General features: G+C 49.5%; 1 protein-coding gene across 2 annotated transcripts in view; it reads left to right on the top strand.

Annotated features, from left to right (window-relative positions):
- Positions 1-19021, top strand: part of Rptor (regulatory associated protein of MTOR complex 1) — a 329507-nt gene that overhangs the window by 164590 nt on the left and 145896 nt on the right. For both annotated transcript variants that reach the window (XM_078041465.1, XM_005332637.5), the window contains exon 6: positions 6097-6272. In XM_078041465.1, coding sequence (XP_077897591.1) covers positions 6097-6272 — 176 coding nt within the window. The remainder of the gene's footprint in view (positions 1-6096; positions 6273-19021) is intronic.

Raw genomic sequence — 19021 nt, 5'->3', positions numbered from 1 at the left:
CTACCTGGCTTTTGAAAGGCAGCACATGGAGTCATCATCCACCAGAAGCCACCCTCTGTTCTCCTGGCAGCCTCTCACAGTTCCCAAGAGTAGGTGCCACTTGATTTTTAACTTATTGTTGAAAGCTTTATTTATACAGTGGCATGTGTTATGTATTAAAAGGACCACGGTAGTTGGGTGTCTGCATTTTGGTGCAGTGTCTGTCACACACCGGGCCAGTAGCAGGGGCATCCTGAGCTCATCTCTTTGAACTTTCAGACGTGCCCCGTATAACTGGCTATTGTTGAATTGAGAACAAAAGTCTCTGTTAAAAAAGAACTAAAGTATTGCCAAGATGCTGATTTCAGAAATCCTCGTCAGGGCTGGAGATGTGGCTCAAGCGGTAGTGCGCTCACCTGGCATGCGCGGGGGGCTGGGTTCGATCCTCAACACCACATAAAAATAAAAAATAAAGATATTGTGTCCACCTAAAACTAAAAAAAAATAATTTTTTTTTTTTTAAAAAGAAATCCATGTCAGTCTTCTGAAGTTATTTCTGCCTTCATTACCTCCTGAAGATGTCCTTTAGGAGACAGGAGCGACTCAGTGTCAGTGCCTGATTTGGACAGGAGAAATGCAGGCACTGCGGCAGCCTGGGGCCTGTGGCCATGTCTTGTGACCCTGAGCAGTTTTGCTGCTCGGTTCCTCTGTGTGGGTGATGCAGCAGATGCTGTCCTTGGTCCTACTGTTGCAAATCCATTAGAGTATTGTTCTGGATACTTCCCAAGTGCTCCAGAAGGCTCTGGGCTCATGAGGATGAAATTATTGTTGTTCTTGGCTTTCAGTTTCCTGGAGAAGCTTAATGGTGCACGTGCTGCTCAGCCCAGAGGCTCTGGCGTGGTGGAGCATCCATTTCTGAGCTAGCTGCCTTTACAGGTAGTGAGCCTGGCACATAGGCCTGTCTGCAAGGAATCATGTCAATTAGAGGGTCAATGTCTTAGATAAATGCAAAACTAGAATAGTACAGGAATCGAACAGGCTGTGGAAATGAGATTCCTCTGGGGAAGCAAGACTGAAAAGTAGTGTTCTTGGTAGAGCCCTTTGCCTTGAATGTCAAGATGTTCTCTGAAAGATGCCACCGGCTCTGATGGCCTCGAGATAGAGCTGTCCTGTGCTCCACACAGCCCAGGGTGTGCCAGGGTGATGGAATGCGACCCACTGAGCAAGGCGAACAGGGGCCGTGGAGTCTGAGGCCTGTCCTGTGTGTGCCATGCAGGGTATCCCCTGCATCACAAGGTCTGCCCTCCCTGGGTCACACACCCGCACTCTGCAAGGACCTTCTAAGTGATTGGGCATCCTGAGCTTATCTCTTGATTGGCCATTTTGAACTGAGAAGCTCAATGTTTTTTGTCAATGTATTTGGGATGAAGATGTTTCGTGTCTAATGGTCTCATATCCTCAGTCAGTATCCAGAGTGTCCATAGTGTCCTGGATACTTCCCTTGGCATTGGACCAAATGCCAGTGGACCGTGAGCTACACACTGAGGTGGATACACCTAACCCCAGCATCTGAACATGGGAGCTTCTCCTCTCAGCCAGATGGGACACAGGTGTCTTGGCCCTAAGGACGCTTCTCCCTCTTCATGCCACACAGGTCTGCGGTGGCTGCAGCACCTCGGTGTGGTCCTGTGCTCTGCAGCTGGCTGGGTAGAAAGGTCCGCTTCATCTCTTCAGGGAACTAGATCTCAGTGCTGTGGTGCAGTCAGGCAGCCATGGCGGAGATCATGGCAGGAGGACCTGGTGTCCGTTCCCAGCCCCATTCAGAAGGTTAACAAGGAGCCTGAGTGGAGGAAGGAAAGCCGAGACTGGGAAAGCACCCGATTTCTGCTGTGAAGATCCTTGCCCCCAGGAAAGGAAAGCAAGACTCTTGAATCTGGTGTCTGGAAAAGTGGTTGCTCCTTCCCACTTAAAGTCATTTTCTGATGACCAGAAATCATCGGTCAGCCATCTTTGCATATCCCATGCCGAGTGGCAATTAGTAGCCTTGCTAGAACAATACCATAGGCCAGCAATTCCAGAAAGACGCCTTCGGGACTGTCTTTCACCCCAGGCCTACCTGTGTCCTGCTGGGCCTAGCCTTTTTGGAGCCTACTCTGGTGTGGCCCCTTGCCACCAGCCCAGATGTGTTTGCCATGGCCTCTGCCTTTGCCCCACCAGCCCTGTCTGACCCCTGACTCACCACTGATGATCTTCCTGAACAGGGCTAGCTACTTTGCCTGTCCACTTCAGCTTCTGCAGCCAGAGCCCAGGAAATGCTTCCAGACATTACTATAGCTTTCCTCATCTCTCTACTTTAAAAATACCCACTACACCTCAGTAGCTGCAGAATCACGTGAACACACTCGGTGCCGCTGAACTTTCAACTGTGTTGGCAAAACCAGTCCTGGTTGTGAAATGAAACTGTAAAAATGTTATGGTGAGAAACTGGTACTGGGGAGAGGATCGGTTCCCCTCCCCTCCCCTCTCTCAGCCTTTCTCCAGGAATCCTATTTAACCATGGGTCCCTACCTTTTGAAGTGTAAATAAACACTTGGGATTCTGACTACTCCCTTTTGAAATGTAACAGATGCCTGTGAAAAGAGCCCTTTCTTCTTATTATCTGTTTCTGTGCAAGTGCCTTATGTTAGAGTCCCTGCTCAAGGCCACATAGATTAGGAATTTTTTTTTTTTTTTAAGGAAAAAGCCCAATAATAAGATGGGTCTAAGATGATGCCAAATAACCTATAAACCTATAAACGTTTATGTGTTGTGAGAAACTGTGGATTAGGGCTCAGAATTTAGAGTTTTGTTTTCCTCTGTGCCAACTCGTGTATAATAAAGTTTGGAGTTCTCCTCTCCGAGTGCTGCTTGCTGCTTCTTGACCAGTCTGTTTCCTGCAACAAAACTGCACATAGGGGCTGGGGCTGGGGCTCAGGGGTAGAGAGCTCTCCTAGAATGTGCGAGGCACTAGGTTCTATCCTCAGTACCACGTAAAAATAAAAACAAATAAAAATAAAAGTATTGTGTCCAACTACAACATATATATATATATATATCTCCATCCTGCATGTAAAGGAGTTGACATGGGGCTAGGGGTGCAGCTCAGTGCTGGAGTGCTTGCCCTGCGGGCGCAAGACCCCAAGTTCCATCTCAACACTGGGGGAAAAATTAAATAAGTAATGGCAAATTTTACATCACATGTAATTCAGTACATTCCTCCAGAAAGCACAGTTTTTCTCAGAAGGTTTGTATTGTGTCTGCTGTCATGCACACTGGTGTCCGATTGGTACCTGGGGTTTGTGTTCCTGCAGTAGCCAGGTTACTGATGGCACTTCCAGTCTGTAGTACCTTCAGTGTAAGAAATCTGCAGTGCCACAGGCGAGGGTTACTGGCAGGAAAGCAAGGGCACATGTGCGCCCTTTTGCTAGCTGGGCACCTGGGAACCAATGCAACTTCGTTTGTGTGACGGAAGGGTGCCGGGTGTGCTCTTTGGAGTCTTAGAGTTCCAGGTACTTGCATGGGCTCTAGAGGGTCCAGATGGTAACATGACACAGAGGAGCCCTAAAGCCAGCTGCAGCATGGTAGCACTCTGGCGCTCGTGCTGACCAACCTGTTAGACACTTGTATCATGTAACCTCATGAGGATGCTGGGAAAAGCCAATGAGATACTCTGTGTGAAAGGTATTTGGGAAATATTAGGAACTGTGGAACTAGAGGGACTTATTAGTTATTAATAATTTAAGGAGCATAAGTGTTCTTTACAACTCAGGAAACAAATGTGTGGCCATCGTGATTAAAAGCCCTGCCTCCCCAACCTGTTGCACCCTCCTTAGTATTTACCATCCTTGCGGATGCTCAGTTCCTATCCTTCTCAGAGGTCTGCTGCTATCCAAAAAAGGAATGTCATCATGTCCTGTGGTATTTATGCCGTAAGCCCAAGAACTCACTTGAAGAACAAGCTCCTTCAAAGCTCTGGAAGCTGAATGAGCAGCATTCTGTAACACGATTCTCTGGACCCTGTTGCTGAACCATGTGGTAAATAAGTCAGTCTGTATTGGAAAGAGCACTTTCTTGCACTAAACTTCATTCTACGGGTTTGAGGTGGCTGGGTTACTGGGGCACCACACACATAGCTCTTCACTGTGCCCAGCCCTGTCGGGCGCCATCTGGGTGTGTGTTATGTCTTGTTATGTTCAGACACCGTATTTCAGGCCAACTAGAGATAATGCAGTGCTCTCTTCAGGAACTAGTGCAGTCTTCCCGTGTCTTCTTGGTTTGCCTCTATCCTGTGGCCTGTCCCCAGCTGGATACCGTGGCAGTGCTGGGGAGGCATCAGGGTCACCTGGAACCCCCTCGCCCCCGGACCTTGGTGCACCCAGGTTCTCAGACTCACTGTGGCTCACTGCCATGCCTCCCAAGCTGGAGACTTTCTTGGATGAAGCAGTTCTGACATTGTGCTCTGTGGAGAGCCACACTGAGTGACCACGCCTTCTAGTCCTGATGCATCACAGGGATCTGAAAGATCACTGCAGTGTGGCGCGGTAGTGCCATTAGTGCCGTGACTGGGGACTCAGTCTTCTCCCCCACTCGGACAGCAAGGCCAGTTGTCTGAGTAGGCACACCCTGGGGTAGAGCTACACTCACCTGTGCTTTCGTAATCCTACCCCTTTGCCCTGTTTGGGATAGAATGTTCTCTCTCCACAGTCCCCTAAGATCAGAGGAGCCATCACAGGACCCGAAGACAAAGGTATCTCTCTCTTGTGTGATTATCTCGTGAGCCCAGTTCACCTGGTGTGACCCCGAGTGTTTTGGTCGTGGAACTCGACAGCTCTCTTCACAGTTATTCTCAGGAGCAGCAGAGTAGCATCTGCCCAGTCCCTCGTGCATCATGCTTAATAAATATTATTGGCCAAAACGCCATGAATTCTTGTGAACTTCGTTATTTCTGAAATGACATTAAAAACTTGGTGGATTCAGATGTTGTCACAAGCATGCACTGTATGAGGCCTAGGAAGGGGAATGTGTGTGGCGCCGTGCTCACGTGAGGGCCGCTGCTTTGCTGGTGGCGGCGTGCTCTCGCTGGCCAGTGTGGAGGATACCTGCCTGTCAGTTCTGTCCTGTTTTAAAAACATTTGAATGTGCTGCATTACTTTAAAGATTCACACACTTGATTAGATTTTAAGTCAACAGTGAGATTTTGTGGCATTCTTAGAGTGTGCATCAATTAGCCCTATATAGCCTTTTCTCTGGGAACCGAGGTGTGGTGCAGCCTCTCCTGGGCCTTTGCCACTCTAAATCCTGTCCAGGTAAATATCAAGCTGGTGCTACTATCCTTCTTTGAAGGGACATTAACATTTTTTAATTTAGACAACCCGATACCTTTCTCCCTGGTTACAAAATCATGCCTGTTGTAGAACATTTAAGAAATGGGTGGAAGTAGGAAAGCGGTACTCTTGATACAGCCCCCTGCCGTGCGTGCATGGAGTGCACCTGCACCTGTCGTTCAGTCTCTTGGCGGGGAGGCCGCAGGCGTGGCCTTGACTTCTGCTCTTGGTGTTGATATCATATGCTCTCAACAGCTTCCTGTGTCAGTCACCACACAAAAATAAGGTTGCAGTGGATGAATGGTGGAATGTTTAAAGTAAATAGGACACCAGAACAGACCTGGCAAAGTATGCGTGGACACTGAAGTAATAATGGAATCGAAAGGGGCCTGGAATACCAAGCCTGGGGTGAAGAGTGCTTGCCTTGCACGCACAGGCCCTGGGTCCCTTCCACGCCTAGTTCCAGAGGGGAAGAAAAGAATGAACAAAGGAAAAGCACAACCATAAAGGAAAAAGGATTTGGCAGGGCAGAGTGATGTTCTGCCACCGGAAGGTCCTGGGGAGTGATGTGGACACTTCCCGTCCCTGCCTTCATTCTCCAGGAGAGAGCACAACCTTCAGGCCTCCTCAGATGGACTTGGAGTAAAAACCCAAAACTTCAGTCCTTAGTGATCCACTCTTCCTCTTCATCCCATGCCCACCTTCCCCAAAGTGTGTCAGCTAAGCCGCTCTCTTTTCCTTGTGTTCCCCATAGGTAGCTGCAATTAACCCAAACCACCCGCTTGCCCAGATGCCTTTGCCCCCGTCAATGAAAAACTGCATTCAGCTGGCAGCCTGTGAGGCCAACGAGCTTCTGCCCATGATCCCCGACCTTCCTGCGGACCTGTTCACATCCTGTCTCACCACTCCCATCAAGATCGCTCTGCGCTGGTAAGAGCCTGCTGGGGCCGGGTCCCAAGTCACAGGGTCTGAGGCTGCAGCCCAGGTCTCCTGAGGCAATACAGCAGGAGCATGCTAGTCTCCCTTGACTCACAGGACTCCAGGCAGATGCTTGTGAGTGGAAGGTGCTTCTCCTCTGGATCAGGTCACATGCAGCTGGCTACTTTGCAATTTCTAAGAACACCTTGTGCGCATCTTTTAAAGTGTAGAAGCGCTGTTGCCATCAGATCGGTAGTTCTGGTAACCAGCTTGCGTTTGGGGAGAAAAGGCTATTATGAAAAAGAATCCATTTCATTTCTTGTCCAAGTATAATCTCCAGTATTCTCATCAGTAAAGAAGAAGGCCACAGCCTGTTTCCCACCACAATTCTCAGAGTCCAGAACACTGGGGAATATTCTGGGAATTACCCAGATGGGTGAGCTTGCCCTTGAGACCCATGTCTCTGGCAGTGCTTACGGAGGGCTGTGTGTGTGTGCTGCTGACAATCCAACTTCCTGCCCAGGCCATCCTGCCCTCTTCTGTTGTGGGGGTGGTGTGGGGTGGAACCCAGGGCCTCATACATGCTGAGCAAGGGCCTGACCACTGAGCCACACTCCCAGCCCTTTTTTTCATTTTGCTTTGAGACAAAGTCTTGCCCAGTCTGGCCTAAAACTTGTGGTCCTTGTGCCTCTGTGCCTTTCTTTAACAAATCCTTTCCGTTTTGATGAAAAGCTTGCATGCAGCCAGTGTCCCCCAGCCAGTAGATAAACATTTCCTAGTGCTCGGGCGGGAGCTGTGCAGCCGCAGCACACACTATAGTGTTGTGGGATTTCTTTCTTGGGGTTTCTGCCCAGTCAGCCTTGCAACCCAATCTCTGTTTTCTGGTCTCTTACCCAGACTAGAGAAGCTACTGAGAAGTGTGGGTCTTGGGGGCTAATGATGACAACAAAGTGATCAGCCCTCTGGAGACCCCTCAGGGTGCCACAGCCTGGGGCAGGGGTGATCTGAGCTTGTTGAGGTGCTATGTTGGAGGAAAATGGCCTCCTGCTGTGCATCTGCAGCAAAGTCCAGGTCCATCCCAGCCCTGGGATGAGGGGTCAAGAGAGTGGGGCTGGCTGGACGGCAGCCCCCAGCCATTCAGTTTCCCTCCCACTCTCTCCCAACTCCAGGACTTGCGATTACCAGGGAAGGGCCTCCTTCTAGGGCTACTTCTCTCTGAGAAGTTAGGAGGAGAAGAGGGCCTGCCTGGGCGGGCTGTAGAGAGGGTACTGGTGTGTCTCTGCCGCCTGTGCTCCCCCCTCCACACTGCCAACAATGATGGGGTCTCGCCAGGGCCATTGTCTTCTGAACCCAACACACAGCCTTATGTGGCCAAGCCAGACACCCAAGGAGCACAACCACAATTCGGACAGAAATGGACCAGAGGACTATGTGAGAGAACCATTGTCCAGTGGGAATGTACCGAGTGGAGGAGAAAAGGGAGGTTACTAGTAACAAGAAGTCAGAGCAGGAGACAGGAATGTAGAGAGGACCAAGTAGAAACAGAGGTTCTGCAGCCTTTGAAACGAAGAGCACGGCAGCTGGGTCTACAGAGGCCCTCACCAGGGAGCACAAGGAGAGGGGCCAGGACGCGGGAGGAAGGTGGGTGCCGTCACACAGAAGAGCATCTGCACTGGGAGCAGAATGTGGCAGAGGAGAAAGTGCCGGGGCACAAAGATGCCTTACCCAGAACTGGGAAAGGGGCTTCAGCCAAACAAGAGGAGACGGAAGACACTCGCAGGAAGAAGGTGCATGGGGATGCCACCCTTCTGACTCACTCTCGGCCCCTTTTCCCTTCCAAGGGTATCTGCCTTCTTCAGGCTGTAAGGACAGTGTTCTTTCCCCGTCCGCACTGTGTGAACTATGCCCCACTGCATGAGCTCCTGCTGTGACCCAGGAGCTCATGCAGTGAGTCACTGCCCAGTTCCAGCTGGGTGCCGAGTGCCCACACTGAGCTCCACAGGGCACACAGAGACTTGTCTCAGCCCTCATCTTCCAGCTGAAGTTAAAATGTGGCCCTAAAGCAAAAATACACTTTTTAAATGGGCATTTTTATTTTCTTTCTCTTTTAATAGTAGGGATTGAGTCCCAGTGTACTTTACCACTGAGTTACATCCTAGTATTTTCTTCTATTTTTAATTTTTGAGACAGCGTCCAAATTGCCCAGGCTAGCCTCATACTTGCAGTCCTCCTTCCTTCAGCCTCCTGAGTGCTAGGATTGCAGGCAGGCCCCGTCTCACCTGGGCTTCAGTGGGCATTTTGTGCAAGGCAGAGAAACCCTGAGCTTCTCAAGGCAGTGCATGACCCAACATAAGCCAGGGCCTGTTGTTTTCCCAGAGTTCAGGGACATCACTAGGGCTGTGGGATCCAAGAGGTATCCTTGCATGAGCTGAAAGTGGAATCTGAGCATTACTGACAGCACAAGTTTGGAGGAAGCAGAGGTAGCTCCCAGACAGATGTGCCTAGTGCAGGCAGCATCCCAAAGGAGTGAGAAGGGCAGCCCCTCTGGACAGGGAGGATTCAGAGGAGATGGGTGACGTCAGAGGGTGGCCTGGGGTGACTGCTGAGGCGTAGAATGTTCTCATTGCCTGCAGCTCTGCGGGAGAGCCCCTGAGCTGTTCACATGAGTAGATATCTACTCATGTAGAGTCATGCTTGTGAAGGTGAGCCAGGTGCCCACAGGAGTCCTGGGATCTCACTGGCTGTAACCATACCAGACCTCACGGGCACATTCTAGAGAAACAATAAAATGAAAGGTAAAAGAGGCAGTGCAACTGGAAGGCAGGAGCTTCTGCAGGAGCACATGGATCTACTGGGGAGCAGGCCCCTGGCCACTCATCTCCCGCCTCTCCTCATGGACTCCTTGCCGTTACTGCTGAGTGCATGCCAGCTCCAAAATAGACCCTGTGCTGCAGCTTCGCTCTCTGTTGCCAACCCAGGGCTCACTGGGGGTCGGGGATTCCCAGATCAAGACAGCTGAATGGACGTGCAGGGAGGAGGGAGAAAGGAAAACAACACCAGTGGAGGCTGGAACGGCCTCCGCACCTGCCCACGCCTGCTCTGCCACGCCACTCCCAGATCCTGTGGCCAGACACAGGCCATTTCATAGAGTTGGTGAGCTCCTCCCTGGCACTGTGTTCTTGCACCCTGAGTTAGCAAGCACAGGCCTCCGCTCGTGAGTGGCCAGGTACTCCAGAGAGTTACTTCCGCTTGGAGGCCAGTCTCCTGGCTCCAGGGCAGGCCCTTGCCCTCCCCAGGGATGTGCTTCTGTCTGCCAAGACATGATGCATTATCTCCATAGCTGCTTAAAATTCTTTTTGGAGTGAGGATATGATTAAATTTCTTTAAAATACACATTTAATATGACATGCAGTGAAAGATGAATCAAGTTAATACAGTTACCATAAGGCAGACTTGGGATCCGATAAGCCACAGCTGCAGACAGTTGTCTTCAGATAGCCACTGCCTAAAACAATCAAGCAGTGTCTTGGGTGGGCAGATCTTTTACCATGAACCATGCTTTGCTATACCAAGGTGCTGAAGTCAGATTAAAGAGAACATGTTGCTAGGCCCTTAGGCTCAAGATGATAGAAGGGGCACTGTGCACTTCTTGGCAAGAGATGAATTTTAAAACTTTTTTCTTATAAATGAAGGAGGGAATATAGTTTGTCAGACAGTACTTATTCATGTTGTCAGAGTTAAGGGCTTTATTTTTTTCATTTGAAAGTCTACTTAAGCCAGGCACACTCATGCTCACTTGTAATCCCAGTGACTTGGGAGTCTGAGGCAGGAGGATGGTAAGTTCCAGGCCAGCCTCAGCAACTCACTGAGACCCTGGCTGTAAGTAAAATAAAAAGGCCTGGGAATGTGGCTTAGTTGTAGCGTGCTCCTGGGTTCAGTTCCCAGTACCCACCCCACAAAAAGTCAGTAATTTCTAATTTAAATGGATCATATATTCTTTGCAGAAAATTTACTAAAAAGTAAAGATAATCCAAGATTTTACCTTGAACGGTCAGCAAGGGCTAACTTTTCAGTGGCCTGCTTCTCAAGCTCTCTCTGTGTGTGCTTTTGGATGTTGGTGTTCATAGGCTGTCACCATCTCACAGGCAGAAGCCCCAGCGTCCTCAGGCCATGACCACTGGAAGTGTCCTAGACCGCTGGAAGCACTTGGCGAGTGTCACACTCCCACTTAAGCTGTGTCAGTGCCCTGTGCTCTGCTTAACCAATGCCCCAGCTTTAGGATTTAGGATCTCCCAACATAAAGGCTGGAGAGCTCAGGGTAGGTCAGCAGGCTTTCTCTGTGGCGCCTCAGATCGTCAATGGTTTAGGCTTTTTGGGTCAAAAGCCGCAGCACTGTTGTTGTGGTAAGAAAGCTGAGGACATAGTGCCAAGCCAGTGAGCACAGCTGTGTTTCAGTACAGCCACAAGAACAAGCTGCCGTGAGCAGCCGGGGCCATCAGCACAGACCAGACACACTCTGTCTTTCCACAGCAGCAGCAATTTCACACGCCACCTCACTCACTCTCAGCAGTTGCAGTTCATGGAGTGCCCGTGATCATTGGCAGTCATCGGCTGGACCAACACAGTTTCCTTTGTTCCAGTCTTAATTTCTGATATCTGTAACACCCAAGTCACACATTATGCTTTATACAGTGAGATGTGTGGATTTCCAAAATGTGGTCACGGGGTCTTAGGAGGCTGCTCTGAGAGCAAAGGCAGGGAGCAGATACAAAATCAAGTCACTGCAGATGGTCAGAAAAGATTATGAACCAGCCTAAAAACTTGCTCAGAGCCCAGAACTTACCATAGACTAGGGTCCAGATGACAGGCAGTTCAGAAGTAGACCACATGTGAAGCAGGGAGCTGAAGCTGGGTTGAAGACTGGGGTTAGGGTTGGGGCAGAGGGCTGTAGGGCCATCACTGGTCCATCTCCTGATGGGTTGGTTCATCATGTGGTCTGCTGATAGGTAGGTGTATGTGCTCTGCCCAGTCATGGGGTTTTCTCCTCCTCTGGGTTTCAGGTGAGGGGTCACACCTGGTAACTGAGAAGCTCATGGCTGATTCTTCTGATATGGGTTGGATAATGCCCAGGCAGCCATACTTTTCTGGTTTGATTCAGGAAGTTCACAGGTGGCCCATATTTGTTAGCACAATTTATTATTTGTTCTTTTGAGTATGCTGTGCACCTTTGGGTTATTGCTTTTGATAAACTCTGTATGTCCAACATTGAGTAGTTGTCTGTCTGCCCAGACAAGTTACCAAGCCACTCTGCCTTAGCATTTTTGAGTTTCGCAGAAGGAGTAGCTCTGAGCAGACTGCTGCTATACCCTAGAGGTACTCCGAGCAGCATGCAGCCTGGCTCTCCACACATCAGGGTCCAGACTTGGCCCCAGGGCTATAGTTTGCCAGTTCCTGCTCCAGAAAATGGAGCCAGGATTGAGCTGTAAATGACTGTCTTATTTATCTATTGGACAGTAGATGACCTAGAAGAAGACAATGCTCATGTCCTGGGTGGATATGAAGTGTCCTTAGAGGCTTGGTCCCCAGTGCAGTAGGGCTTGGGATGGTGGTTGGAGGTTACTGGATCCTGAAGGCTCTGACCTCTTCAGTGGGTTAATCCATTGATGGCTTCATTATCTTAATAGACTACTGGAGGGCAGTTGAGGCTCATTGAGGTGGGGCCTAGGAGGAGGAAGGAGGTCACTGGGGGCATGCCCTGGAAGGGTTTCTTGTCCCCGGCCCCCTCGCCCCTCCCTCCCTTCCTCCCTTTCTGTGGTACCTGGCCACTGTGAGCTGAGCAGCTTTCTTCTACCATGCCCTTCCACCATACGTGTCTCGCCTCACCCCAGGCCCAGAACAAGGGAGCTGACCAGCTGTGGACTCAAATCTATGAAACCATGAGAGAGAGAGAGAATGAGACTGCTGCAGTCTTGGCTGGGCACAGAATCACGAGTCACCACACACCTTGTAGATTCAAACAGCAATTCTTTATTCCCGAGCTTACACCGGCCCTCTACAAACACGTTCTGGGGAAATCCAAGTTCTGCCGCACAATTCATATCCCAAAATACTTTCTCAATTCCACGAGAACTCAGCGGGAACTCAGGCAGCAGGATACGTCCTATTCCCAGCAGCAATAACCTTCAACCTGGAACTGTCCTAAAACCCAGATTGTCTTAAACTGGGAACGCCTTAAACCCAAATTATCCTAAACCGGGATACTTCCTAAAACCTGCAGGATACACCCTAAACCTGGATCCACCCTCGTCCTTGAGCAGGGTCACCTTTCTCAAACACACATGCAATGTCACAACGAATTTCCAAGGCAAATCCATTTAACATGGGGTACACTGGCAAGGAAATTTCGATGTGTCATTCCTACTTGGCAATGGCCCTCAGCACGAGAGACCTCAGTTGTTCTGGTCATTAACTCTCCAGAAGGTCTCTCCCAACTCTTTCTCTCTTGGTAAGATAATGGTTCTGAAAGCTAGGCATGGTCGTTAAAGAAGTTGTCTGCTCTGTGAACCAGACACAGCCCTGCTTCACATATGCAGCACATGTTCATCTGTACCGGGGCAGGGCTACTTGTGACTCTTATTCAATGATGAAATAGTTCTTGGAAGACTTTGCCTTTTCTCCTTCCATTTTTGTTTCAGTCCTTCTAATTTTCAGAAACTGATTTTGGTAATTCAGAATGAACGATGACATCGTCACCTTGCTTGCCATGTGTCTCTGTGCAGTGTAAGAGTCACAAATGTGTTTTCCCTTTGGCTATTTCCTGTCCCCCTGTGATTGAGTGGCATTCGGCCATTTAAGATTCATTCTGGGCATATTTGTGTGTGGCTGATCATGACCTGTCTGGTGCGTGTTGGTGCTGTGGGGCTTGCTGTGAACTAGATGAATGCTGTTGTGTCGTGCAGCCTGCAGCTCTGACATCAGGAGTGAGGATGGTAGACACTGTTTTGGATTGAATAGAGGTCAGGATACTTCCTTTCAATCAAGTTGAGGAATTTCAAGGAGTTCAAATGTCAATGACGTGGTGTTCATGCACATATCAACATGGGGAGTCTTGCTCTCACGTGCCCCCTGTGAGGGTACAGGAAGGAAGGAAAGAATTGTTCACCTCTCTCGCAGAAGAGAAGTGACCCAGTGGGGACAGAGATACTCACATTGACCAAAGGTAGCACTGGAGGTGTGAGAGAGGAACAGCAGTCAAGGAGCTGGCAGAGTGCATGTGTGCCAAAGTCCTAGGTAGGTGAATATGCTTGATCACCTTGTCTGGCCAGGCCGCTGTGCATGGTGCGTGTTCTTTTCAGACACTGCTGTGAGGTTTGCTATATATTCTTTTCTTGATGACTCAGCTGAGAATCTGACCCAAAAGGTCAGCATGAAAGTGGGGCTTCCCACAGGAGAGAAAGCTTCTCACCAACAGCAGTTGGAACAGGAGGAGAGCAACAAGTGGAAACTGTGAAGTCAGGGGCTAGAGCGAGTTTCGAGGTGAAGTGGCTGCTTACTTTGTCTGTGAGCTAATCAAGTTTTTTTCTTGAGCAAAGTCAGGATACATTTAAAACAAACATGAAGGGTTAAAATCAAAGGATGAAAAGAAAAATATGAACTAACAAAGTTGGGTTGACAGTTTTTTTTAAATTACAAATTCCATCCAACAATATATTCTAAAAAGATGCATTATAACGAAAGGAGATTTGTCCAAGAAATTCAAGTTTGGTTTAATATTTGTAATGAACCTGATTGACAAACAAAAAAGAAAAATTATGATTATCTCAGTAAATTATTTCTTTTTTTGTATTAATTTTTTAATTTACATATGACAGTAGAATGCATTATAATTCTTATTGCACATATAGAGCACAATTTTTCATGTCTCTGGTTGTATTCAAATTATATTCACACCAATTCGTGTCTTTATGCATGTACTTTGGATAATAATGTCCATTACATTTCATCATAATTTCTAACCCCATGTCCCCTCCCTTCCCCTCCCACCCCTCTGCCCTATCTAGAATTTGTCTAATCCTCCCACGCTCCCCCTCCCTACCCCACTATGAATCAGCCTCCTTATATCAGAGAAAACATTTGGCATTTGGTTTTTTGGGATTGGCGAACTTCATGGGTTGACACTTTGGATATGAATCAAAGCAGAATCTGAGATAATGTTGAAAGGGACAAAAGAAAAAGTGGAGAAGATCAAGAAGGACATTGGTCATGACCTATGTGCCTCTGACCATGAGTCCTTGTTGACAAACAGAAAGTGAGGCCTGAAAGAAGACAGGAATGTACTTAGGATCTCAGATATACCACGTAGGTAAAAAGAAGCAAAGAAGGTGTGTCAGTGAGCTCTTCGTCACTGTGACCAAAATTCCTGGCAAGAAAAACTTGGAAATGGAGAAGTTCATTCTGAGCTCCCAGTTTCAAATGTTTAGTCCACGGTCAGCTGGCTCCATTGCCATGGGCCTGAGATGAGGCAGAACATCGTGGTGGAAGGGCAAGGTGGAGGAAAACTGCTCAGCTCATGGTGGCCAGGAAGCAGCGAGAGGGAGGAGGGGCTCCAGGGAAGATGTGTCTTTCCAAGGCATACCCTAGTGACCCTGTCCCCCAGCCACACCTCACCTGCCCACAGTTGATAGCAGGTTAATCAGCCATACCTGATAGAGCTGTATAGGGTCATGTGTCCAACAAACAAAAAATGCACAGCATGGGGCTGGGGTTGTGGCTCAGCGGTAACGCGCTTGCCTAGCACGTGTGAGGCCCTGGGTTCCATCCTCAGCACCACATAAAAATAAATAAAGGTATTGTGTCCAACTACAACTAAAAAATAAGTATTTTTTTAAAATGCACATCATGTTTTAGCACATATGGGCCATTCACAAAATGTGTACCCGAATACAGATGAAGCTATAATAATCTTGACGAGTCAGCAGGATGTGAATTCTGCTCTCAGACCACCCAGTAGAGTTGGAACTCCATCATGAAAAGATGACATTTTTAAAACTCTGAAAACTAAAACCTTGGATTAAAGAGGAAGTATTTTTAAAATGATGAAATACTCAAAGCTGAATGACAAGAAAAGCATTTCTTACCCATGGGATGCAGCTCAGCAGGATCACTTTTAGTTTGAAAAAGATTGAAATGTAAAAGAAAAATTAACATTCACCTTGAAGAGCCAGGGGAATGTATTAGGTACCTGAAATGTGAGGAGGGGGATTCTGAACATGCAGACACCCACAGCTGTTCTCGTGCCTCTGCCTCCACCTGTCTTCACTGATGCCCTCCAGAGCTCCAGCCAGTGAGAGGGACCCGAGGCCATTAACACCCTTTGGGGTTTCTGCCAGCACACTTGTTTTGGTCTCTAGGGTGCCTGGTACCTCAGCTTGTGCTTTCTGAGGCTGCTTTATGAGCTGCTTTGCCCAGCAAGGATTAGCACTCAGTGTCTTCTCCAATGTGGCACCTGCCCCTCATCTACCTGTTCCTGCAGCGTGGCTGAAATGCTAGGACTGCGAGAGTGCTATTGGCTAGCATTTATTGCACATCATTTGCATCACTGAAATCGGCTTTCCCAGCCCTTGCAGCAGGAGTGTAGGGATGAGCCACCTCTAGCCCAGCGTTCATAGTGAGGAAGTGTGGGCTGTAAGTATAGTAATTGGCAGGGGGACTCGGGCAGGTGTGCTCAGCACAGCTGGCCTTCATGGCTGTGGCCTTCCTCACGTCTGTGGTGACTGGCGTTCTCAGTGTGGTCATCTCTGCTTCTGTGTTATGACTACAGAAGGTGGGGAGTTTTAGGATATAGAAGCGTTTGATGCCTGTCAGTTTTGCTGGGAACAGTGGCCCTATAAGAAGCAACATGTGTGGCGCTAGCATGCTTAGATGGATGGCATGGGCTCTGGGCCCAGAGATGAGGGGCCTATTTAAGGTACCTGAAGAACCTTGTAGAGAAGTTGACAATGAAGGCAGCAGGAGAGGGCTAAGGGAACGACTGCCTGACAGGTGTTAGCAGAATAGCCCCAGGGCTCAGCAGATGAGCAGGCTGCCCAGGGGAGGGAACTGGCAGCCTCTTTACCATCACTCAGCCATCTCTACACATGGGCTTGTAACTCTTGACCAGTGGATGCTTGAATGTAAACCCATAAGTTTTTACAAAAATTGATTATAAGATGGGGGATTCAGGTATTTTTATCACCCACCTCTCTTATTTGAGGGTACCATAATCACTGTGAATAGTCCCTCAAGAAACCATTTGCTGTGTAGAACTGGCTCAAGGGGTGTGAGGCCTGGTTGGAGATCTTGTGACCTCGGCCCACCCGAACTCCCAAGAACATCTTACTGCTGGGAGAGGTTGGAGAGGCAGGCATCGTCTGTGTCCTTCCTTGAAAGGAGCCAGTGCTGAGAGGGCTCCAGGCTGCTGAGTGTCCCACGGTTCTGACACTCCCTGATCAGCTTATAGAACCTTCTTTTCCATTTTTTTCCCCCTCCCCAAGATAAACAAAGCAGGAAGGAAGAGAGAAAAAAATAAGCCAATGAAATGAACACACAAGAGGAGGAAGCTCCTAGACCATGGGAGGAACAGCAGCCCGCATGTTTGGCTCGCCCCGCATATTCGGCTCGCGCCCCAGGGCTTCACCCCAGAAAATTGCCCTGTAGAAGTGGGGCTGACCCAGGCGGTGCTGGGAGAGAACAGCAGGCTGACCAGAGCAGCAGCCATCTTGCGGCACAGACATGCAGCAGGACCTCCAGTGGGCCAGGGTGGCAGTCCTGTGGTTGATGGATGGCTGTGGTTCTGTGCTGATTTTTAAGTAAAGAGAGGCCTCTGCCTTTGATTTTCTTCCCTAATGTTGCATCCGAATGCTGAGTGTTATCTAGAGTTTTCCTGAAGCCCTGGAATGCCCCAAGGTCTGATTTGTAAGCTGCCCTTCCTGCCCTGGCCCTTTGGCGGAGTGCCCAGCTGTGCCCCTTGGTGGTCATCAAGACCAGTCCAGTCAGAGGCCTGGACTTTGTTTTATCCATGGGAGGTGCCCAGCCCCGGTTCTGTAAAGGCATATTGATGAGTGAGCAGAAGCTCTGGTCTTTGTCACTTTGTCCTGCCTCTTTGTGCTCACCACTCACATGACTTTAATAAATGGAAGTCTTTAAATCAGATTTCCTCAGATAAATGCGTCTCTACAACAGAACACCCTCACAGTGGGAGGTGGAGACACACAGACTCCTTCATAGGTCCCCTGCAGTGAAAGTGCCTTGGCCACATGTGTAGCCTCATGGGAGACAAGGGCCGCCCTGAGGGGCAGCATCTCGGTGCCAGGCCAGCGAGGACACTATTCTTCCACCTGCAGTTTGTCACTAGAGTCCTGAGGGGTTGTGAAACTGGCTGGTGGGAGGTTTCTGCCAGCCCCCAAATCAGTAACTGGAAGAGGCAAAGCCGCAGCCTCATGTGCCTTGGTGAGTAGGTCTACCATCCACATTGGAGCTGAGCAGTGTATTCTGAGAGCGCAGGGAAGCAGCCACTTCAACTGTCTCTTCCTTTTACTGGTCAGCTTTCCTTGTTCTTTCTCACTACATGCCAGTTGTTAGGCTTGAAGTGTGTTGGGAAGCCCTCCCTTTTTTTGATTTATGCCTGCAGAGTGCTCCAAGGCATGCCACTGGGGGTGTGCTTCATGCTGAGGGCTTGGTCAGAGCCATTAACTACTGCCTGGCCAGCATCTGGATTGTGCAGTGAGCACTGTGGCCTTGCTCTAGGACGGTGGCTGCAGGGTGTCACTTGGCTTGGCTTTCTCTGCACAGGACCCTTCTGTGGGTAGACCCCTGAGCAGGCTGGTGACCTGATGTGCAGTCTTCTGAGGCTCAGGACATGTTGTCATGATGGTGTCAGTAAATGGTTCTTTCTGGAACACTGTGCTGCATGCACTGGTTCTGTTGTGCTGTGTCTCCCCAGGTGTTGGCTCTCCATGTCCCCTCTGGGCAGCTCCTGGGCTTGGGGTGGGCCTGCCTCGGGGCAGCATAGTGCCCTGACACAGGCCTCCTCTGAGGTGGGCTGGGAAGGATACTGAGGAAGGGCTGCAGGCGCTGTCCCCGCCATGAGTTTACACACACTTCTGTGTCTGGTGGATATGCTCCTAGTGTCAGTGAATGTGGACACTAGGTCCCTGAGGAAGCCAGGTATAAGGAGGCCTGGCTGCACCCCACCTCCCCCCCCCACACACACACACCACAGGTCCTGTTCCCACCCTGAGTGTGCCGTGCTGCTCTCCAGCCATCAGGTTCTCTGGGTGAACCTGTGAGATTGCTCCACTTCCCATCACTAGAGACGACAGGCGTACCACACAGGGTCTTGGTGGAGACAGCAGTGTGAGCGGGGCTCCACGTACTGATAGAAAATGCTCTAATTCACAACGCTCTTTCCCATATGGCTTCCAGTTTGCCTTTGCTAATAACCCAGGAGCAGTCAAAGCGGAGCTAATGCAGGAGCATCCATGTGTGATTGATCAGGGACCAGATGCTCAGCATGCACCTACCTAGCAGTTCAGCCTAATGTACAGCAGAGCCCAATGGGAGCCAGGACTTGGACCCCAAACCTGCGTACTTTCCCCTGGAGCCCACTCCGCCTTTGCCAGCAGGAGCTGATGTCCATGCATGCTGCCCCAAGGCCTCAGTCCAGGCAGAATGGCACTGTGCATCCCAGTCCTAGCTGAGAGTCCTTGATGTCTGCAAGGGTA

Source organism: Ictidomys tridecemlineatus, chromosome 3 (assembly GCF_052094955.1).
Source record: "Ictidomys tridecemlineatus isolate mIctTri1 chromosome 3, mIctTri1.hap1, whole genome shotgun sequence".
In the NCBI taxonomy this organism is placed as follows: domain Eukaryota; kingdom Metazoa; phylum Chordata; class Mammalia; order Rodentia; family Sciuridae; genus Ictidomys; species Ictidomys tridecemlineatus.
The sequence above is the reverse complement of the archived record's forward strand: the minus strand, read 5'-3'. Positions and strand labels throughout refer to the sequence as shown.